This window comes from Pterocles gutturalis, unplaced genomic scaffold (assembly GCF_000699245.1).
Source record: "Pterocles gutturalis isolate BGI_N339 unplaced genomic scaffold, ASM69924v1 scaffold21523, whole genome shotgun sequence".
Classification (NCBI taxonomy): domain Eukaryota; kingdom Metazoa; phylum Chordata; class Aves; order Pterocliformes; family Pteroclidae; genus Pterocles; species Pterocles gutturalis.
Genome location: NW_010121132.1, coordinates 42,416 through 64,820, shown reverse-complemented (window position 1 = coordinate 64,820; position 22,405 = coordinate 42,416). Strand labels below are relative to the sequence as shown.

The 22,405-nt window shown below is 41.0% G+C and overlaps 1 protein-coding gene across 1 annotated transcript; it reads left to right on the top strand.

Annotated features, from left to right (window-relative positions):
- The first annotated feature begins 3,333 nt into the window (after positions 1–3,333).
- Positions 3,334–20,490, top strand: TMEM206 (transmembrane protein 206). Its single transcript, XM_010077150.1, has 7 exons — positions 3,334–3,430; positions 4,798–5,007; positions 7,079–7,233; positions 8,767–8,909; positions 14,892–15,036; positions 18,195–18,299; positions 20,089–20,490. Exons 1-7 carry the CDS (start codon positions 3,391–3,393, stop codon positions 20,248–20,250), a joined length of 960 nt encoding a protein of 319 aa, XP_010075452.1. The 5' UTR covers positions 3,334–3,390; the 3' UTR covers positions 20,251–20,490.
- Positions 20,491–22,405: the final 1,915 nt, after the last annotated feature.

Genomic DNA, 22,405 nt, shown 5'->3' with positions numbered 1-22,405 from the left:
AATGTACAGGCTCCAGCAACCGGAATTCCTTGCTCGTTCCTATCTCTTGATACAAGCTGTTTGTGCCAAGTTCAGCAGCGGTAGAGACTTGCAGCGGGTCACTTTTGTTTGTGTCTCACAGGCAAAAGGAATGCAGATGTTTGCCTTCCTCTGCATGTGATGGGTAGTTTGGGGCTCTGCTTAATCCATTCTAATTTAGTTTAGTACTATCTGTTTAGTTTCAGCTTCTGGTTTTCATGCCAGGCTAGAAGGCATTGGAAGGTGGTGAATCAGCGGACCAGCAAAACAACTGCATGGACAAGTTCTCCTTTTATTTAAGAGAGTTTTATCCAGTAGGAAGATTTTATCCTCTGATTATCAGGATGAAATTAACTCATGTAAGAGCTTGTATTTAGAGGAGGTACTTGAGAGACTTAATGAAGTCATGTTAATGTCTGAAGTATGGCCTGGACATTTCTGCTATGTGTGTCAGCCACCACTGGCACTGCTCCATCTGTTTGAGATTGTCCCAAGCTCTGTGGCACAAGTCTAGATAGTGTGTGTAAGCACAGCGGTTGTGTTTCCATCCTTTCTCCAGCAGCTGGGGCAGTGTGTGATGGTCCTGCCCCTAGCAGGGATGCTGAGATGTCTGGAATTGTCTTTTCTGAGCTTCTGTTTGTCTAGTGCCTTTCTGTGTGCAGGACTGAAAAGGAGCTGCCAGGTCATGAGCAGGCTCCTCCAGTTGCTTCTCACTCAGCTGCACAAGCAGAGCCCAGAGGCGTGCTGAACAAAGGTCTGTTTCATACCCTTCCTGCTCTTGACATCCTAGCCTATCTCTGCAGCCTGTTGCAAGCTGAACTGCCCTGCAAGTTTGTGTTCCTTCTGCATTCACACCATGCTTTACTACTTTATCAAAAATAAGATGTATGAAGAGCTGGCCTCTGAGGGTGAACACGGTTAGCGTATGCCAGGTTCACTGTTGTCATTTTCCTTGACTTGGGGATTCTGTGAAGTGTGGAGGAACTAGAATCAGCTGCCATGCAGTAATGCTATGCTGGCTTCCCAGTTATTGGGAGACTGTAGCTCAACATGTCTGCGAGCTGCTGGGTTTGCAGGTCTCTGCTGCAGTGCCTTGTAGAATCAGCGTGCTGTGTGCCGTACGCTCAGAACGTGGTGGCCGAGCCATGAACAGTTCTAGGCTTTTGGTGGCTTCAATGGGTTTATGCAACTTCACCTCTTGTCAAGCCAGGTGTTCAGGATTTGCAGTGAAATTAGTTGGTTTTAGGGGGGGGGGTCTTACACATCAGCTGAACCTACTCATTACACCTGCAGCAGGGTCAGCACTCCTGCTTTTGATTAGCTGTCCGTCACTGGTTTTATGTGTGAAAAGCTTATGAAACTATGTCTGCCTTGTGAGCAGAGATAATAGAACATAGTTGCATATTGTTCAGTTTTTTGTTTTGTTTCTAAGGAATGCTGAAAGGTTGTATTATCAGAGCGTTTCTTCTCCTACATGTTGAGTTGCTGTAGGTCCTCTTGAGAGGATAAGAAGTGTTGCATATTGTGTTCTTGTTTAAACTTGTGTTGGGGTCTCCTTGCTATCAGGAATAGAATTTGCTTACCCTCTACATAACCTCAGTTGATGAGGTGCCTGTACCTGGGGAACTGTGGGTGAACCAGAGAGGTGTGCGAGTCAGCTGAGAAACTGCAGTGACTTGTAACTTATGTTAAGCATTTTGGATCAGCTTTAGTATGGGGAATTTGCACAAGTATAATCTGAACTGGCTTGTTGTCTGGTTTAGCTTAACCAGTACAAGAATGCTCTTCTTGTGTCAGAATAGCTTGTTTTGGGTTAGGTAAACAAAACTGGTGTGTTTCTACAGAAAGGAGCAGAGTCTTAATTTTCCCTTACTTTTTTTTCAATTATCTTCAGAAAATATCTCAGTTGGGCCCTGGTAAGTCTCCTGCAAATAAGCTGAGTTTAGCCTGTTAGCTACCTGTTCACTCCATGCCTCACACCATGGCAAATCGTGCTTTATTTATGTGCAGGTAATTTAAAAGCAGCTGGGTAACTGCTTTCAACTTGCTTTGCATGGTGGAAATTAATACAGAAATAGAGCAGGAGGTGATGGAGACTCTACGTCAGACTTTGAAGACATAAAATGAGCGGACTCTTTCCTAATAAGTGCAAATGATGATCTGTTAATGGTATAATGATGATTTCAATACTGAATTAAAGTTGGGTGAAATAAAAGCACTTCCTTATGGATACATGCACATTACTGTTGAGTAGGTTGGGGGGTGTGAAGTTTAATAGCATTCAGTATGGCTGCTGCATTAACTGTGCGCCCATTTTCCTTGAAATAGGAACAAAGCTAATCTCCCTTACCTAATGAAGTAGGTGATGCTGAGTATTTAGCTTGTATAGTTACCATGCACCACATGATATGCTGTAAGCTTATGCCCTGGTTTGCCTTGCTGCAATTTGTGTGTAATTATCTGCCATGAAAGAAATTTGGAAAACATACAGGAGATACTTTAAAAATATGTATTTTTATTTATATATGTAAATTCTAATGCTTCATGATCTCTTGTGATGCCTATCTGAAGTGACAAGCTTCTGACTTTGACAGAAGTGTCTTGGCAGTTTGGGCCCAGAGCTCTGAATAGCAAGACAAGTAAACATCTGGTCTCTGTTGCTGATTTAGAAACACTGGACGGCTAGTTAGTTGCATAACCACTAATATATAATAATATGTACAGTGAGGTCAAATAAGTACCAGAAATGTAGGGATGTTTGACTGTTGTCTTGTAATAACCTACCTACCTATGTGGCTGAGACTGCATTTGAGTTACTTGCCCTAATACCTGCCAAAATGCAATTTGCTCTTTATGCACCTCTTTATTAAGAAGCACTAATGCTCTGTTTGCTGCTATGTGCTGTGGTTTGTTTATGCCTCAAAATATGTTCTTGACTGACAGAAAATAGTTCCTGCTTATATCAGAGGGTGTTGCCCTAACTGGGGTTTAAAGTGAGCTGAAGCTTCCAGGGAAACAATTACTTTGATCTTGAAAGAAATGGTGATGTTATTATTGAAGCAGCAGGGTAGAAGTAGGTTAAAATTAATGTGCTGTCTTTCTCTTTTTGCAAGTCACTTATTTTTTAGCTGCAGATCTACGTAAATGTGGCTCTTGTCTTGTGAACAAGTGGAACAGATGTTGGGTGCTCTTGGACTGGGGGCATGTTTATGTGTGTTTGGTTAGTTGGAGCCTCTTTTATTTGTACCATAGAAATTCCAGCAATTGCAAGTTGAGAGCATGTTTGGAAATTGAACCACTGTTTTAACTACACAGCTGAGTGAAGATGTGGAGCGAGTCTCTGAACACCCAACAGATGAGAGAGAAGGAGAGATGGAAGTTCATGAAGATGCCAGCTCTGTTATTTTACCAGGTGAGAACTATTGACCTAGAAATTACCAATTTTAAGTGCCTGATAAGCTGCTTCTGTATTTGGGTTTGGTTGTGTTTTTTTTGGTTTTTTTTTTTTTTTTTTTTTTTTTAATTGCACTTCTGAAAGCAAACAAAACCCTAAATTACTCATTTTGGGGAATAAGTACTGATGGAAAGCCAAAGCATTTTTCCAAGGACTGAGAACATTTCTTTGTTGTGAACTGTGCTCAGTCAAAGAAGATTGAGCACATCTAGTTGTGAGATAGCTTAGAATGTCATCTTTCTTTATGCTGGTTGTATCTTACCCAAGTTGCAGTGTCTGTGATGGCAGCAGGTTGTAAGCCAAGTCTGTGCCAGATTTACATGAGCAGGTTGCAATATTGAACAGGTGTGCTTTTACACAGATTTCAGTCAGACTGTTCGACCTGCTTTTGAAAGGTGTGGGGCGGTGTTAAATGGGCTTACTGCAGCTCAGGTGTAGGCACTGTTGTTAGCCAACCTGAAATGAGTATCCCCTAAATGCTTTGCAGCTGTTCAAGACACACTTGTTTCAGTAGTGCACTTTTATGCATATTAATGTCCTAATTGCCTGGACTGCCATCTCCTGGCAATGAACTTGGGAACATGTGTGACTATGGGCCTTTATAAGAGGTTTGGTATTTGATGGGACTTACTAAAAGGCTGGTGTTTGCTGTGGTATGGAGCAAACACCAAACCGTGCTATTGTAGTTGAAGGGTAGAGTGTGGCATGGGCCGAGAGGGCCTCACTTACTAAATTGCACCACATGGAGAAGCCAGCATACAATATGCCTGCTTATCTCCTTTCATGTGTTGGGTTTTAATGCCCCTTTTGTGTGTCCAGGTACATATCGCTCACAATCAAAACATGATGTGTAATTCAAGAGTACGTGGACTTTGTCCTTACAAGTATTGCCAAAAGAAACGGTGAATGCACGGAGTGTGGGGAAAGCAGTGTCTGTGTACAAGTGAGGCTAGTGTGAAGATCTTCAGAGAATAAGCTTTGAAGGCAAGGAGACTGAGAGAGAATTGTGTTGGTCTTTGAACTTTGTTTCTGAGTTGTCCTTCTTGAAGATAAACCTTGTTTCCTTCCTCCCCTGTCCTTAAGCAGAGTTCCAAATTCAACGTGTGAAAAAGAGGCTCAATCTTTGAATGATTATGCCTCATGCTTGAGAAGGAAGCATCTATCTAACTGATCATCAAAACCACCAATACCTGTGGCTTTTTTAAATCAAGCTGAGTTTGAGGCTTACTTTCCTCTCAAGTGTTTGATCTTTAAATTAAGGCTACATAAATTCAGCCAAAATATCTGTATTTTAAAGTCCTAATCCATATTCTGTTTGGTTCCAGATAGTGAACTGGGTACCACTGCCCCTTCTTTGCGTTTCAGCAAGACCTGCCTAAAGAATGTTTTTTCAGTAATTCTCCTGTTTATTTATCTGCTGCTCATGGCTGTAGCTGTGTTCCTTGTCTACCAAACCATCAGTGACTTCAGGGAGAAGCTCAAGCACCCAGTGATGTCTGTCTCTTACAAGGAAGTATCCTTGTATGATGCACCTGGTAAGACTGCTAACAAACCAAATTAGTTAAGTTGTTGTTCACTTTTATCTTGGATTGTTTGTCATTTTTGGTGTTGATTCTCCAGGGCCCAGGGTGCATATAATGTTTTAACCCAGGCCTTTCACTTGCTTTTTAAAAAATCTTAGTTGTGTTGACTTTCCATGGAAATGTTAATATTGTACAGGAGATTTTTGGGGAGATTTTGGGAACTTTCATGCCAATAACATGAATGACAGCAGCTGTGGAGTGTCATACAACATTTCGTAGACAAGAAGTGTTTGCTGACTTCAGAATGGGCCCTCTTTTAGAGAAGGAAGATAACTCCTTATGGAAATACTTCCCAAACTGTATCATTCAAAAGCGTAGCATATAGGATGTGTATCAGGACCTCAGTGCTGCACTGGGCAGTGAGATGCTGTTGACAGTAAAGAAGGTGAATTTCTCAAACCAACCACAAAATAACCACAGTGCTGCTTTCTGCTTCTGTTCTACGTTGTTTACAATTTGGTATTACATCAGAAGGCAATGAAAATGTGATGTGACTGCAGGGAACAATGTTGGCATAAAAATGAGGTGTGGCGTGTCACAGTTTGCAGGAGGGATTACTCCACAGAAGCATTTTTGAATAGTGAGTTCTATCATTGTTATTTTTTAAAATTATCCAGTAACCAGTCACATAGAGCTGCGGTAGGAAATGCAGCTCAAACAGTCATAGGTCAGTTTCCAATTTAAAAATAACACTTCTGTTTGAAGTGTTACCACATTTTACAAATAACCACTCCAGTAATTGTGGCTGAAAGGTGAGTATTTCAAGTTGTTGCCATATTCCTGTAGTTGTTTTTCTGTATGGTCAGGTAGGCTCAGCTCTGTAAGTAGGTCCCGGCATTTGGACCGTGTGGATCTGACTGTAAAAGCAGGCTTTTCCCTTTTTTTTTCATGCGAGCTTTTCATACAGCAACAGGAAGAAAATGTCATTTAAAGAAGCAGAGAAGCATACACAGCATACATATAAATCCAAAAGTATTGTCAGGGATCCCTGCCAGATCAGAAAACGTGAATTAATGTAGCCCTTTACTTCATAGTTCTATTAAAATGATGAGATGGCAAGCATGGAGCACTGAAGAAAAAACATAAAGCATTTTTAGACTTATATATGCTGACTGCTTTGACATCTTTTGTTTTGGCAGACAGGTCATCTCAGTTGTGTGCATTAATCATATCTAATAATTCAAATCATACTTTATTTTGGTAGTTGGTCTGGATTATCTTCAAGCAAGCTTGTTTCCAATAATAAAATGTGGCATATGTGGTATAACGGGATTTTTGGTTTTGGGCCTTGTATTTTGCTAGCCTTCTACAGCTGGGGTGGCTGAGGCTCTTTCAGTGCATGCCGTTGATCTGAAATGGTACGTTTATGGTATATATGAATGTCCATACAGGTGAAGTAGTAACCTGCCTACCCAGTGATATAAGCGATAAGGGATGGTAACAGTTAACACTTGTTTGATGGCTTTGATTTTTATCATGACATCATATTCAGCGAAGAGAAGATTCCAGGTGTTCTGAAGAACATATTTTCACTTTTATTAGATGAGCCAGTGATCTTTGATCTGTCATGTGTAGTGCATACATTATTTCCCATTAAAATTTGACATGTTAAAAGATAGTATCTGAAAACATGTACATGCTGAAGTGCTACGTGTCCCATTTGACTTGAGTAGTCTAACTTACTTTACACATTCACTTCATTTGGAGTGAGAGGGACTGATGTATTGGCCGCTCGCTTGCGGGAAGACTGGGGAAACTTAGTAGCTTCCGTGAACCTTGAATTGTTGTAACAGAATGTGAACTGTAATTTTTTTTTTTTTCAACACATTGTGGAGGTTCTGTCCTGATGCAGCTGACTCATTTGTCCTGCTCTAGAAAAATGCTGAGAACTGCATGGTTTCATTTGATTGCTTTGCTGGATCTTGAGGGTTGGTCGGTATCCTGTGGGATTAAATCCCAAAATTAAAATCTGTGTACTTGGGAAAGAAATCAGCTCTCTTCAATGTTTTTTTCCCCAAAACAGGTATTGCCTTTTACCCAGGCAAGGCTCGGCTGCTTAGCTGCAAGCATCATTACTATGATCACATTCCGCCTCTGATAAATCCAGGTCAGCCAGGAGACATTGAATGCACCACTCAGAGAATCAACTACACAGATCCTTTTACTAATCAAACGATGGTAATGACAATATAATAGAACAAAGCTTATTCAGTGGGGGTTTTCTGCTTGTAATGGTATTTGAAAGTAATAACATTTACCAAGTGATGCAAAAAATCCAAAATCCTTGCTTCTAGTTTTTTTCAAGCCATCTGTTCTTTCATTTTCAGAAATGTCAAAGACCCCAGTCAGTGTGTATATGTGTTACAGATTATCAGCTGTCATGTGGGTGTGTGCAGTGTGAAAACCTGAATGGGACAAAATAAGTAATTTTTCACAATGAAACTCTTGCTTCAATCCTACCCTAAATGAACTGGCAAGCATACTCCTTGATATAGTAAATCTGGGCTTGACTGAAAGCAGCAGCAGTTATTCCTTTAAAGCAGGATAGCTTATCTCTTCTTGTATGTTTGCTGGGAATTACATATTATTTTTGTCACACTTGGAAAAATCTTAACTGGGCACGAAGCGTTTCATTCCACTGAAATGCTGTGAGCCAATAGGATAGGTACATTGAGTGCTAGTCCCTCTTAAATTGCTTTTAGAAATGCAGGGAATCTAGCTTCTGTATAAGTAAATGTTTAAAAAAATAAAGTATTAAGTATGGTCATTTGTATCTAAAGAGACTGGTCAAATTGTTTTTAAGGAAACTAAATGTGAACAAACAAACAATCTAGGTGCTTGTCAGCTTTTTTCCTCTTCATGTTTTGCCTTTTGTCTAGTTACCATTTCTTTCTGGGAATCAGCTCCTTAGTATATTTGAAAGTAATATTCTAGGTGGAAGTTGAATTTAATTTCTGGTACTATTAGGGTCTGTTTGCATGTTTGCAAACTAAGAACCTGCATGTGGTTTATGCTGTGTGGTAGATTCATTTAGAAGCTTGCTGATCCAATGAGCTCTGGTCCTGCAGTGGAATGGAGAGGCACTGAGGCAGAGACCTCTGAACCACATAGAGCCATGTTCAAATTGGCCGAGTCCTTTGGCAAGGAGCAGCCTGCTGTTCGATGTAATGCTGCACTACTTTCAGTTGTAGTCTGCCTGCTAGCATTTTTTGGGTTGGTTTTTGTTTGTTTGTTTTGTTTTGTTTTTTCCTTTCAGCAGCTTACTTTGGGTGCTGGAGGCTGTGAAACTGTTCCTCTTTCTCAAGGAGAAGCCTGATGTTCTCCACATCAGACTCCACATTAACTTGTTTCACCTCAAGAGCTGAAAGTTCCTAGACTTTAATGCTCAAAACAGTTTTGATTGTCCTTCTGCAGAATGGAGGTTACAGGGCCTTGACTGGTAATTCCCCATGAACCCAAAGGACTGTGATGTAATTAAAGCAGATTTCTTAGAAAAACACTAACACTTGATGCAGAGACTTCACTTTTTAAACTAAAAGGAGGGATTCAATTTGCATTCTTGTTAGATCTTTTAATAGACCTATACTTAGTAGCGGCCAGGAAAATCTCAGCATGAATTAGATTTCTATAGACTATTAGTGACAGACAGCAAATTGATGAATAGGAAATGAGGACTCCTTTGCTACTCTCACCATCTCTCTTTGCTTACAGAAGTATGCTTTGGTTGTTCAAGGCCCTCGTGATGTGAAGAAAAAGGAACTGGTGTTTTTGCAGTTTCATTTAAATGGAACAGACCAAGATTTCAGTGCCATTGACTACCTTCTGTTTTCTTCTTTCCAAGAGTTCATCGACAGGTATGTAAAGGGATGAGCCTGTAACTGCATTGAACTTGCTACAACAATACTAGTGAAAGCAGGGCTTTTCCAGTAAAAGTCAGACAGGCTTTTATATGTTTTTTTTTTTTTTATGTTTGGGTTATGTTGGTGCTCTTTCATATCTTAGGCTACTAATCTTACTTTCTAGAAAATAAACTGAGGACTTTGTCAAAAATTGCCCTTCAGCTGTGCTTCAGCGATTTGTTGTTGTGCTTTCTAAAAGTTTGAAGTTTTTGCTGGCTTACCACTGTCTGCTGCTGTGGGTGATCAGGAAGCGTGCTGTCCTTGGAAGTGTGCTCAGGAAGTGCACTGAGAACACTGATGTTTCTGTAGCACTTTTTTTTTTTAAGCAATTACTCTAAAGATCAGATCTCTAGATTGATTTGTTGTGTTTTCGTTGAAAGATTAACTGTATTTCTTTGTATAACTAGCTTTATGTAAGATTCTACAGAATGGTGTAATTTCATAGATGGGGTTCTCAAAATTGCTTCATATTGGTTTGACATTGGTGCCATCAACCTTCTTCATTTTAATAGGAGTGGAATTAATCCTGTCTTGAACTTTCTTGAAAGCCTCGCTCTTTTTCCCACCTTATGACAATAAATTCCATACTTCACTGATAAATTTTTGCTTCAACTTAAGTCCTGTTCTTCTCTCTGAGATCCAGATTAAAAGCTAGACAAGAGATATTAGTCACAGTGAGACCTAACAGAAAGCCTTAATTTGTTTATAGTCAGATGCTGAGTGAAGAAGGGACAGTGGATTAAGGCCATATGCAGAACAAAATTAGGTGAGGGAGGGGAAGAGAAATAACTGATTTTATCATAACAAAGCATTCTTGGATGCTTGGACACAATCATACAGGTTGCTTTTCAGATGGAGTGAAGGCTGAAAGTGTTCAGTCATAGTATCTCTGGGTGGCCAAAGACCAGTTATCTGAATTTGTTTTCACAAAGCATTTCTCCTTCAGTGAAAGAGAGATCTTAAGTCATTAAGTACTTTCTGTAACTTTACTAAAATGCCCCATAAAATACTAAAGTTCTGCGTATTTTAGGCATTGATGTCTTAGGGTGAGAAAACACCATCTAGGAGTAGTGATGTAGAAGGTGCTACTTGTTCCTTCTGCGTTGTTATTTCTCAGTTTTTGTGGCTTGTGCTGCAGTTAGTGGTTTGTACAGTGGGAGCAATTCCAGCAAGGTGCACAGCTGTTTTATACTTTGAGAAACAAGCACTGAAACCACTCCCTGTGAAACTGAGCAGGAGGCACACTTGTGTTGCATCTGGTTCCTGGCTCTCTGCAGAATGAGCCAATTTACCAAGACATAACTTGGTCTCCGCATACTCAAGACTTTGAGGCCACATTTCTGTGCACATTGTATCAATTTGCAGATAAGGCATTTAAAGAGCTATTTCTGCCCAATTAAAGCATGTATGTCCTACTTAAGCTGGCATCATTTCTGCAAGCAAGCTGCAAGGCTGCATGCTGCTGTCCCAAACACTCGTGCCACTTGTTGTGCAAAGGTGGGTTAGATGGGCAAAGCAACAATAAGCAGTATTGCAAAGGTCCTAGCTTGAAGGCTGTCTTTGTGCCAGTGTAGGTGAATCAGTAACAATCATCTATAAGCTGCCTGGGAGAAACCTGGATTGCAACCTCTTGCCTCCAGGTTTGCCAGGTCAAACCAGTTAGTTGGCAGAATTGATCCCCAAGGTGTCACTTTGTTCCTAGAGAAGCTGCCCTGTCTCGGTGTTGGAAGGCACCAGAACTGAAGCTGGGAAAGTGAAGGCTGAACCTGGGTTATGTTTGGAGGAAAGTGGAAAGGCAGGAAATGGTGGTGTCTGTTTGGGGATGCATCCCTTGTGCCTGTTTGCAGCAGGTAGTAGGAACGTGAGTTAAAACTGGTTTTGAACTAACCCGGATAATGGTAAAATTGGCAAAGGTCTGTAGGCCTTTAAATTTAGAAGTAAATGGTCTGCATGTCTAGGTGAAATACAGTAAGAGCATTCTTTTATAGCATCCTCCAAAGCTTAGTACAAATTGTATGGCTTGTCTTGCTCAGTATTGTGTATTGCTGTCCTGGTGTCCCACGGCATGAACTGGACAGGCTCAGGGCAAGTTCAAAGTTTATGTTTTCTTCTGACTATGAAGTGCATGTGAAACCGTGTGCATATGTGGAGTGTACTCATTCTGTCCAACTTCCAGCAGAAGAGAAAAACTATTACCAGTTCATCAGCAGATGCTAAATTGAATTGATGGGAAGTCTGGACTAAGGTATCTGAAGACAATGCAAATTTTGTTCTTCCATACAGCCTCTAAAAACTTAAATTACTGGCTGCTGTTATCTACTTTTCCTGACAAAGTCTCTCACTTGCTGGTTATGAGACCATGTTATTAGCACTGTGTCCAGCAATTCACATGAAGTGTTATCAAAGATGCTGAGATATATGCTAAAACTCATGAGATTGTAGTTACCTTTACAGTTTTCTGCTATGGCTGCAAACAGCTTAGGTTGGGCTGGGCAGGCAGGATGCTGTAAATTATATCTGTAGGGTATTCCATCATGTTAAATTGCAATCCAAAACCCCTTGAAATTGGTGAGAAGAGTCCTGCTGTATCTAGACCACCATTTCTGTGTAGACAGTATTATGTGCAGCTCACTTTTGCTTTAAATAGCAATAATCGTATCAGTGAAGGCTGCTGCAAGGATAAGCTGTAAGCAAGAATAAAAATGTCATCTAAAGACTTGTGTCTTTAAGGGTTTTTTGAGGCATGGCACGTGATAAGGACTTGAGTAATGTCCAGTTGCTTCTGTCAAGGGTTTTATTCTCTGCAGTTCTTCTGTTAAAATTGGATCGACAGACTACATGAAACTGGCACTGCTTGCTAGTTTTGTTCAGGCCTTCCCAGACGCTGCTGAACTGTGTGCTATTGTTGTCCTGTGAGTTGGGGGGATACTGCCACTGGTGTTTCTCTTTCTTTCTTTTTTTTTTTTTTTTTTTAAAGACAGTAGCAGCTGCTGTCTGTACCATATTAATTGGAGGGAAGGAAATAATGAAACCCTTGCAAATTACCAAAAAAGTGTAGCTAAAAATACAAGTTCCTTTCTTGAACTATCATTAGTATAATACATGGGTTTAGGAGGAAAATCCACTGAACATGCTACTGATAATACTGTTGTTAGCGTAGCATGTAAAATAACTTACGGTCACGTGAGATGACGAATACCAGTCTGAACAGGTCAGAGTTTATTTAAGGCTCTAAACACAGCTCCATGTTCACATCTCTGGTCTGGATTGCTGCGTGCAGCTAAATAAATCATAACATAGAAGGGCTGAGACTTTTGGTACCACACCATCTGACCCTTTGTTAAATCCCATGGCTGGCTGAGAGTTTCCAGTTCTAGGGAGAAGCAAAAGCAATAAACACGATTTGTGTTTGACCCATCTGTGGTTTTGGCTCTTGCTGTTGTGTTGGAATCTGCTGGTGGGGTGTCCTAAGCTGCCTCTGGCTCTTGTGGGTTGGTCTATAAAGATCAGTGTTAGAAGGATCCACTGCAACACTAGAGACCAGTTCAGAATTAGGTCAGCAATTCCCACAGCTGGGACAAATACAGTCTCTCGTGGTCTGATGGTGATCTGTCTGTGCTGGGGCAATGGGCTCCCTGTTAGTACTTTGAACTGTTAATGGTTACCAGAAGGCATTGGCTGAGGGGAGACCAGGGCTTTGTAGTTCACCTGAATGAGACAGTGTCCTCTTGCATTTCTCTTTCTCTGCTGTGACGTAGGAAGTTTTGCATGGTCTTGAATATCATTAATATATTGGGAGACCCTGGTGCAGAGTATTCTGGGAATCTTACATCTAAAGGACAGTGTAATAGGTAGAAGAACGTACTGAACAACAAGAACAACAACAACAAAAAAGTGCAGCCTTTACAGGTTGTCTGTCTTTGGAGTGAAAAGGGAATTAAAAGAAACTGGAGAATTGTTCTTCAGCTTAAAAGCCTTTGCCTGTCTTGTGTTCTCTTAGTCATGTGTGGTTTTTAAGCTGCATTATGTGCCCTCTGCTATAATTTGTACAAAGCTTGTGCCTCACTGCTCTGCCCACTCCTCCCCCCTTTTATTTTCCTGACTCTGTGGCAGTGGTCTGGATTATGGGCACATGCAAGGAGATGCCGTCTTAGATCACTTCTCCGCAGGCTTCTCCTAAGATATTATTAATCTTTCTTTTTCAAGTCTACAATTACTGTTGAAGGCAAAGTGTGATACTGCTGTCTGCTTACCATGTAAGTTGTGGCTGTAATGTTCAGCTTTGTGTCATAACTTCCTGCCTCAATTTTCCATGTTGGTTTGGAAAGCTGTTCTAGGATGCTGTATTTAGTCATGCATTAGGCATATGACTGACTGGCAGAGTGCTAATTATGTATGTTTCTCTGAGTGGCAAAGCACCATGCTCAGCCATACTGCCCCATCAGCTGCTGCTGCTGTACCCATGTACCAAAGGGGGAAGAAATAATTGTCAGATTAGGTCTCCCTGTGTCATTGGTTTGTATGGTGAGGAGCATTCAGACAGCAGGCTTTGTTCTGATGATTTGTTCTTATCTTCCTTATTAGGGTTAGAGAGGTGCAGTGCCATCCTGTTGGGATCACTAAACAAACAGATAATAGTAATTAATAACAAAGATGTTCCTAACCTGCTAAAACACACTTGGAATGTCATCTGTCATGGGTAGTGAAGTGTATTAGCTTTTCTTTCCAGAAATGCTTCTCCTTTCTGTTTGCACAAACTGGTGCTGGTACAGGACAAATCTTCCTGATTGGTCTGTGCTTGGGGACAAAAGTTTGCTTCTTCAGCTCTGCTTTTCTTCCTCACTTCTTTGCATCTTTATTTGAAAGACCAAAATACCTTATCTTCCAATAGCCCTAGTCATGCATACCCATTGCCACATGAGCAAAGTATCTTTCCCATCATCTAGGAAGATGGATTTAATCTGAGTCAAAACCCTTTCCCTTGTCTCAAGGACCAGCATACCCTGTGATATCTCTGCAACCTGATATCTATCTTTAGTAAAAATCAGCAGTCTGTGCTTTAATGATTCATGACTCATCACAGTGGTTTATCCCTTCATCTCAAATGAAACCTTGTTGAAAAAGGAGCTGCCAAGGCTTATTTCACAGAGGTGATGTAAAGGTGGCTAAAATCACAGTACCAAGGAGCTCCAAGTAAACAGCGTGGTCAATACCCTGTGTCCTGTGCAGTTGGTAGAGACAGGATGGAGACCAGATATGCCTTAGAGCTGCCTCTTTACCACTTCCAGCATGACGTGTATTGGAAGTCTTAAAATGGCTTAAAAAAAAGACACAAAGCAATCCTGCTGTTCTGGGGTTACACATACCTGTGACTGCATACTGCAGAAACAGCCACGTTCTTGCAGCTGGGAGCCTTACACCAAAGGTATAGTGTTCCCAGAATGATAAGAATACACTAAATGTGAATTTCAAAGCATTTTAAGTATGTTTGCATTGCAACCAGTTTATTTGCATCCCAGAAATGGGGCGAATCATCCTGCCCTGCCTCTGGGCTGTTCCTTCCATCGCTTGCTTCTGAGCATTGTAGCACACTGTTGCCCGGGGTCCCAGCTCTGTTTCTTTCTGTCCCAAAGGTGACAGATGAGCAGAACGACACTCCCCTATAAGGCAGAACAATCCCTAGGGGCAGGTAGAACTCTAGGGGGGTAGGGCACCAGGGAAGTCCTCTGTGGTTAAGAACACAAGTGCAAGTGTTAAGCATTAATGTTACTACTAACAATGTTGTAGATATGCTGAATTTTAGCAGTTGAAACATAAAAGAAATTGTGGACACATTTTGAAGTGCCTGTAGGTCTGCCATTCTCCTGCTTACAGTGGTCAGATTCCACTCTGAGTTTGGTCAGTGAAGCAATGGTCTTTGTTTTTTTTTTTTTTTAGTCCAGAAAAAGCAGAATTCATGAAGGACTGTGAAAGTTCATACTCCAGCTGGAAGTTTTCAGGAGGCTTTCGAACTTGGGTCAAGATGTCCTTGGTGAAAACAAAAGAAGAAGACGGTAGCGAGACTGTTGAATTCAAACAAGAGGTAAAAAAAACCCCAAAACCTATGAAAGATTTTTGGATACCTCTTAGCTTAGTAAAAGCTAGTTACTGACATGGTTTCAATGATAACTGACCAAGAGAACCAGTTTTTAAGGCAAACAGCAATATGAGTTGGAAGAAGGGTGGGTGGGTTGGCTGGTTAAGTAAGTGAAACTTCAGGAGCTTGGTTTTTGTTTCATTGGATCAATTACTCCACTCACCACTGAACAGTTTTGGCTGCACAGTTACTTGTGTTGTTTCTTAATGTGGAGAGGTTCTGTAACAGTGTAGATGTCTTGACCTGCTCTGCTATTGGTACGGCCTAGTGACACATCTCAGGAAAACATCTCCTAATGGGGAGGCCAGAAAATCCAGGCCTTGAATATGTTAGAAGTGACACCTGTAGTCTGAGGTAAGGGTCCGAAGAGACTCACAGAGGAATATTAACACAGCTACCTTTAGTTCAGGGTGGGGAACAATTGCCAAAGGAATTGTCTAAATAATAGCTAGTATTGGAAAGAGGTATTGTTTAGCTTACCGCAAGGGCTGATGTTAGGAAGAAGAGGTAAACTTAAGCCTTGTGTCCTTTGTAGCATTCTCGTGTCTGCTTTTTGTTTGGGTTTGGGATTTTTAGCTGTTAAGTATCCTTAGAAGCATGGAGTAACTTAACTTTTGCATCATTTAAACCTAGAAAATATGCAGGTGAAAGATGCAAACTTAGCTAGAGGTGACATTAATTTGACTTTCATTCCTGTCCTGTTCACACTAATGGACAGGAAAATAATTATGTTTTGATTTTGTTATCATGCTTCCAGTGGTGGCTGGAGACAAGTGTCTCATTTTGTGGTGAGAAATTAGAATTTTAAGAGCAGTCTTTTCCCGAGAGTGTATCTTTCAGACACTACACTTTCTCTTAGTCTGTGGTACACTTGGAAAGAGTACTTTGTGAAGATCAAAATGAAGCAGAATCTTTAGTTCTACTGTCTTTCAGTTGTCACAGTTAGGGCCTTATGTGGCAAAGCCTTAAGGGCAGAGCAGAGCTGTGACTGTTAGCTGGGTATCCTCCTGCTCCACTGGAGGAGGACAGGAGGCAAATCCCAAAGACATGCAAGTTCCAAACTACTGTCTTAATTTGGAGAGGAAAGGATGCATCAGTCAGCTGCTGCCATGTAAGTACTAACAGCAGTTGTCTGTCTGTCATCACCTGCAGCCCTGTATCACTTGCCATTTGGTGCTTACCTAGTGTAGGATTTTTGAAAATCCTCCTTTGTGCACTCAAGTCTAGCGTGTTGGAAACAAAAGGCTGGCTCAGACTTGGAAAAAGGTGAGCTTTTTGTGACCATAAACATCCATTTAGTCCCGTAGTTACAGACTCTCTGATCATCTGGGTAGGTGAACACTGTGTAGGGGTTTTTATTTGTTTGTTTTGTGGGTTGGTTTGTTTGCTTTTAATAAAACCTAGGAAATAGGAATTGCTACAAATGTGAATTTTGGGCTTCAGATCCCTATTAGTAATACAGTAGAAGTTAAAATAGCTCAGATATAAATTGCACTTGCTTTGTTTGACAGTAAGTCTTCTCAAATTCCGTAAGGAAGTCCATTAGCCTTTCAAATCTAAAGCTGGATGATGACGTACCAGAAAGATGGATACAAATATTAGGTCAAATAGCACAGTTGGTTAGTCTGCTAACTAGCCCAGTAGTTATTGCTTTGTCTTTTCTTCCTTTCCCATTGCCTTCATTTAGCTTTGCGTACTGTTTGTTTCCTGGTGTGCAATGTTCTTGATTGAGTGTAGCTGGGGTGATGGCAGGCTGCAATAATTAAATGAGCTGTAGAAATATAGGGTAAGTCGGCAGCTAAGGTTTTTGACCAGAAAAGACGAGGTTGTGAAGCTCCCCTGTGCTCTGAATGGACACATACAGTGTTCTAGCTCCCGCTTCTACATGTTTGCAGCCTCAAATCTGGTCAGGGCAGGGTGTGTGGAGAAGACTGATAGAAATCTTGAAGTATGTGTAAAGAAACTAAGCCATGGTAGATGGGAGGTTTTTGTAGTAGGTCATCCTCATACAGTGTCTGCTGAATCAGTGTTTTCATAGCTGTAGTTCCTGTCACAATCCTGAAATTAAGTGACAGTACGGCTGGCTTCAGTAGTACCAGTACAGTGTTAAACTGATGTAGGACAAGCAGTAGCACTCCCTTGTGCACACACCAAGATGTAAATACTCCGTTGAGGGTAGGGGATGGGAGCAGTCCTGCTATTGTTTTTCAGCTGTGACTTGTGTGCTTGCCTGTTGCATAACTGCCTGGCTCTCCAGCGGTTTGTATTGTCTCCTAGCAGCAGGGCGGTTAGTGCAAACCGTGTTGTTACTGCCTGCGTACAAACCCTGTGTAGTTCCCTCTGGGCTTGGGGGTGTGTTACAAGACAAGATGAATGTTTTTCTGAGGCCTGATGCCTTAACACTTTGCTGATTGTGGTTCTTAAGACTATGGTTTCATGTGGCTGTAACATCGATCTGGTATCCTAAACTGTTCCCTGGTTATCCCAGCTCTGTGGAATTGTGCCGGCCCTCTGTGCCAGTCAGTGCTAGTTTCAAATGGTAACCTAGTTAATGGGCAGTACTGGGAAGTATGGTTTTAATTGTTAACACCTAGGCTTTTTTTTCCCTTCCATTTTCATTCTGCACTTGCTGGCATCTTCTAGTTTATTCTACAACTGATTTTTCAAAAAAAAAAAAAAATTCCTGCCAGCATCGTGTAGTTCTCTGCTAAATAAAAGTAATTTAGCATTCATTCATGAGAGCTTTCCAGATACTGTATTACTCCAAGTAAATGGATTTTGTAAATGAAATTTCCCCCTTGAAAGGGATAAACTATGTAATAAAATAAAGGCCCTGGTTACGAGCGTAAAAATGGTATTGCAGTGTTTTACTAAGTGAGAAACAGGGAAAGAATATGAATATGAGACAGATGGAGGATACTGCCCTTTCCATTCTTTGGGAGCCTATTGTTCCAGGTAGAAGAAGGCTGAAGTAGAAGTCCCTAAACAGTCTGCTGTTTTCACCTTCTTACAAGCCTTTTGTCGCACAGAAGACTCATTACACCACTGAAGAAATTAACCTGCATGTTTGTGGTTGTGTTTTTTTTCTTTTCCCCTCTCTCCAGACTAGTGTGGTTAACTATATTGACCAGAGAACTAAAGCAAGAAGTGACCAGCTGTTTTTTGTGGTATTTGAATGGAAAGATCCTTTTATACAGACTGTTCAAGATGTGAGTAACACTAGTACCTTTTTGAATCTTCATCTGACTGTACATGCTTATGGTTTGTGTGGACGTGCACACAAGCCTCTGTTACCTCACTCCAAGCAGAAGTTCAGAGGAAGAGTGAGGTTACTTCTGAAATTTCAGCCTGTGCTCTTCGTTATATCCAGTAATACATGTTCTGCGGAGGTCAAGACCATCTGCTGCCTTTCCCTTGGCTTGGTGACACTCGGCCTTCTCTTTGCAACTAGAGATACATATAGCTAAGAAAAAGCATGTGTCCTGTGCTCTAGCAAAGTGTAGCTTCAGGTCAACTCTGGACTTTTTGCTTAAATAAGCGTGCTTGGATAAACTGATTTAATGTCCTTTTTTATGAAGCAATAAACCTAGGCTTAAATCAGAATAATAAAAATTCCTATTTTTTATCTGTTATTAGAATAGAATTTGATACTACATTCAAATACACAAAAAGCATGTCAAAATTTATCTCAATGTGGTGCAGCCAGAAACGTATGATGTGCCAGACGAGGCCACTATCAGTCACTGGAGTGCTTAAAAGGTGTGTGCTGTGAGTACATGCACTTAAAGCACATGAAGCAGATCTTGTTTTCCTAGTGTCTGAGGGGAGAAGGTCAGATACATTTGCCCTCCCCAGAAAACTGCAGAACAACAAAGTGTGCAAAGACAGTGTTTAAAATGTTGCATTTGAAATGGTCCTACCTGACAGCCAAAGTCCATTGTCATGGAGTTCTTGTTTTCTTGCCCAAAACCAGAGTGTGAATGCAGATCGTGCAGGGCAGGAGTTGGTAGCTGGTCCTTTGCACTCCTGCTGTCATGTCTGTGCTGGGGCTGGGCACCCTCCTCGGTGCAGGCATCTCCCCAGCCTCAAGAGCTCAGTCCTGATGCCAGCATCTCCTGCTCCTCTGCTGGATGCAGTTCAGGCCTCTGCCTTCTTCGAGCTGAAAGCTGCCCTGGTTCCAGTGGATTGGGGGTGCCTGTTTCCTCTTGCTGAAGAGGCCCTAGCTCACAAGCCCTGGCAGCCAGCACTGCTGCTTTCAAGAAGATTAACAAATAAATAGGGAAAGCTTGGTTAAGACCACCTGGCTCGGGTGGTGACCTAGTGACACTGCTCTGCTGACAATCAGAGTTGCAGGCCCCAGGGCAAGTCCCAAAGCTGTGTGCTACTGTATTGCTGCCTAAGCCTAGCTCTGTTTGCTTCATCTGAGATCCTAGAAGTCATCCTTGTGCCTAGAGGTGCAAGGAGAATGGCAAAGTATAAATAATCTTAACTACTCTTGAACCAAATGTAGTTAAAAATAGAAATATAAAATACTTGCTGTAGGTCTGCAGAAACAGTTGCTGCTGTCAAAAGCTGGTTTAGCATTACAATGCTGTCTCGTTAAAGCTTTCCTGTAGCTGCTTCTTTTAGCTTTCTCTTTGGGAGGATTTTTAATGTGGCTGCTTATGTTTGTAAATCTTGAAGAAAGATTGTAAATTTAATCTAGAATCTTAAACTTAGCAATTTAACTGTATCTCTAAAGTTTTAAACAATTCAATATCCTGAGATAGTCCAAAAGGAATGTAGCAGCTAGTATGGTGTGTATTCTTCCTGATGGAAAGAATCAGAAAACTATGGTGTGAGGCAGATGTGTGGGAAAGGCACTAACACGCCACCATTGTAGCGTTAAAGGCATATGCTGCAAAACGCTTCAGTTTGAAAAATTGAATTGTTTGTTATTGAACAGGTGTAATATTATTCCCCTCATCTGACACAGCATATATTTTTAATCTCTTTCAGATTATCACAGCAAATCCCTGGAACACAATTGCTCTCCTGTGTGGTATTTTTTTGGCTCTGTTTAAGGCAGCAGACTTTGCTAAATTAAGTGTTAAGTGGATGATCAAAATCCGAAAGAGACATCTGAAGAGGAGTCGTCAAGCTATGAACCACATAAACTAAGACTGCCTTTTAACTATTCATAGCAGGAAGGATAGACGATAACTGGAATAAACTTCAATCAGCAATACAGCAATGAAAGATGCAAAACAGGTATGTTTTCTTCTGGAAAAACAACGGCTGGAAGAACAGCCTAGTGAACTGGCCTTTGAACCTCAGAAAGGAGCTAACTCTAGGACAGGTCTAACAAACTCATGCTTTTCTATTCCAAATTTAACAAGCTTACCTCAATATATGGGGGGGACCAGGAGGAAAGGAGAGAATTCACTAACATTCAGAAAGTCAACATTGTAGTGGTTAAGTTCTAAAAAAAAAAAAAAAAAAAAAAGGAGAGTGTTTGAATGCTTCTCAAACATGAGACCATTTAATTTCTGCATGAGCTATGACCTGCATCTGCTACTGTAATGCACTTACTTCTTTGACTGTGTTCAGGGGCAGGTAAAGCAAACAAAACAGTCTGGTCTCCCCTCTCCAAAATACATGTTAAAACAAAATACACTGGAATTCTATTATGTGTCATTTTTGATTTAAAGTATTGTGACTTTAATATTAAAAAAAATTGCTTCAAATAAGATATTGTGTACATTCTTTGAAACTACCTGCTCTCAGATTCATCTGGAGCTTTACAGGAGGCAGTCTGGGAAGGAGTATTAACTGCAAGAGGGCAAGGTAAAAAACAAAGCAACCCTATTCCTGATCAGTTCAACTCAAAGTAAACTCAAACAACTCAATACCTGGCCATCTGAGCTCATGACAGATCTCAAAGTATGTCACAGGCTGTTGCTCCTCCCTCTTTTCCTCAGTCTTTGGTAAGGAAATAATGAAAAAAAATAGTCTTTTATCAGCCTGGCATTTAAATGTGATTCTCTGTTATAACATGAATGCATGCTAACAAACTGTGCCGTGGTGGTGCAGTCTTTTTCTTCCTTATAAGTCCCTTGTGGTATCTACAGGGCAGCAGTGCACTACTGGGTGTTTGCCTGAAGGCTTTGTCACAAGGATCTTTTGATTCTTCCATCCTCTACTAACAGAGTATTAATATAGTAGTAAATGTATCAAAACTACCCCCCCTCTTATTTTTTGCCTTCTAAGGCAGAATTTTGGAACAAAATTTACTACTTTCAGCTGATTGCCAGAGCCAATCAAAGCACTGCATTGACCAAACACAGCCTTAAACAAGGGAACAACAATTCACTGCAACAAGAAAAACAAAACAGCAGCACTGGCTGTATAGTCTGAGCTAACTTGATAACACCCTTCTAGAAAAAAAAAAAAAAAAGCTTGGATGCAAGAACATGTGCTGTTCAGTCACTGCTCTCTGTTTGGTATCTTGCAACAATGGTTCTGGTCCAGCAGGGCCCATGTTGCACCTGCCACAGCTGAGGTGGGTTAGCACAGGGCACAGCACATGGTGAATGCAGCTAAACACCAGGGGAGCAGCAAAGACCAAAGAGTGCACTGGTGAAGCAAACTGTGAGAGCTACTTCATCCCTAGGTGCTGGTGTGGTGGGGAATGGGACAGAAACTTGGGGGGAGAGGTGAATAGTACAGGGGGAAGGGGGAAAACCCTACACTTAGACCATCCATATAAAGAAAAAAACTGTTGATTTTGCTATGTAACAGCCTATGCTTGTAGGAAAGCCTTCCACTGACTTCCCCTGTCAGCTTACAGTCCTTTGCTTTCCCAAATACACCACTAAGGGCCTCTTCTCCAGGTAAGACAGAGACAACTGAGTCTTCTTAATGCCTCACTAGCAAAGAAACACCAAAGGGTTCCTTTAACAAGAAGTGATATTAAAGCTGCTATTTTTTGGACTTTTGCAAAAATATTTAGAAACAACAGTTTGATCAGGAACTGATGCATCCTCCTGTATTTTTTGTTCTTGTTTTTGATAATGAGGTCAGAGAAGGTAGGCTGGAAGAGAGCTTAGCCCCAGCTCTCAGGTAAGTAGGGGGTGTGGTTGAATAACAGCTGCACTCCTTTCTGCAGTATGTAATTTTTTTTAAAATAAATTGCCATAGTCATCTACTTCAGTCACTACATCTCCCCTACCAAGATTTGTTTTCTATGAAAATGTTTTTACGAGAACAGGCCAGCTGACTGCAGACAAGAAACCTTTCTTTTATATACCTATTTGTAGGAGTGATTGATTGTAAT

Coding starts and splice junctions, on each gene's coding strand:
- TMEM206 (XM_010077150.1), top strand. CDS start 3,391: ATGGAAGTTCATGAAGATGCCAGCTCTGTTATTTTACCAG. Junction 8,910..14,891: donor TTCCAAGAGTTCATCGACAG/GTATGTAAAGGG, acceptor TTTTTTTTTTAG/TCCAGAAAAAGCAGAATTCA. Junction 18,300..20,088: donor TTATACAGACTGTTCAAGAT/GTGAGTAACACT, acceptor AATCTCTTTCAG/ATTATCACAGCAAATCCCTG.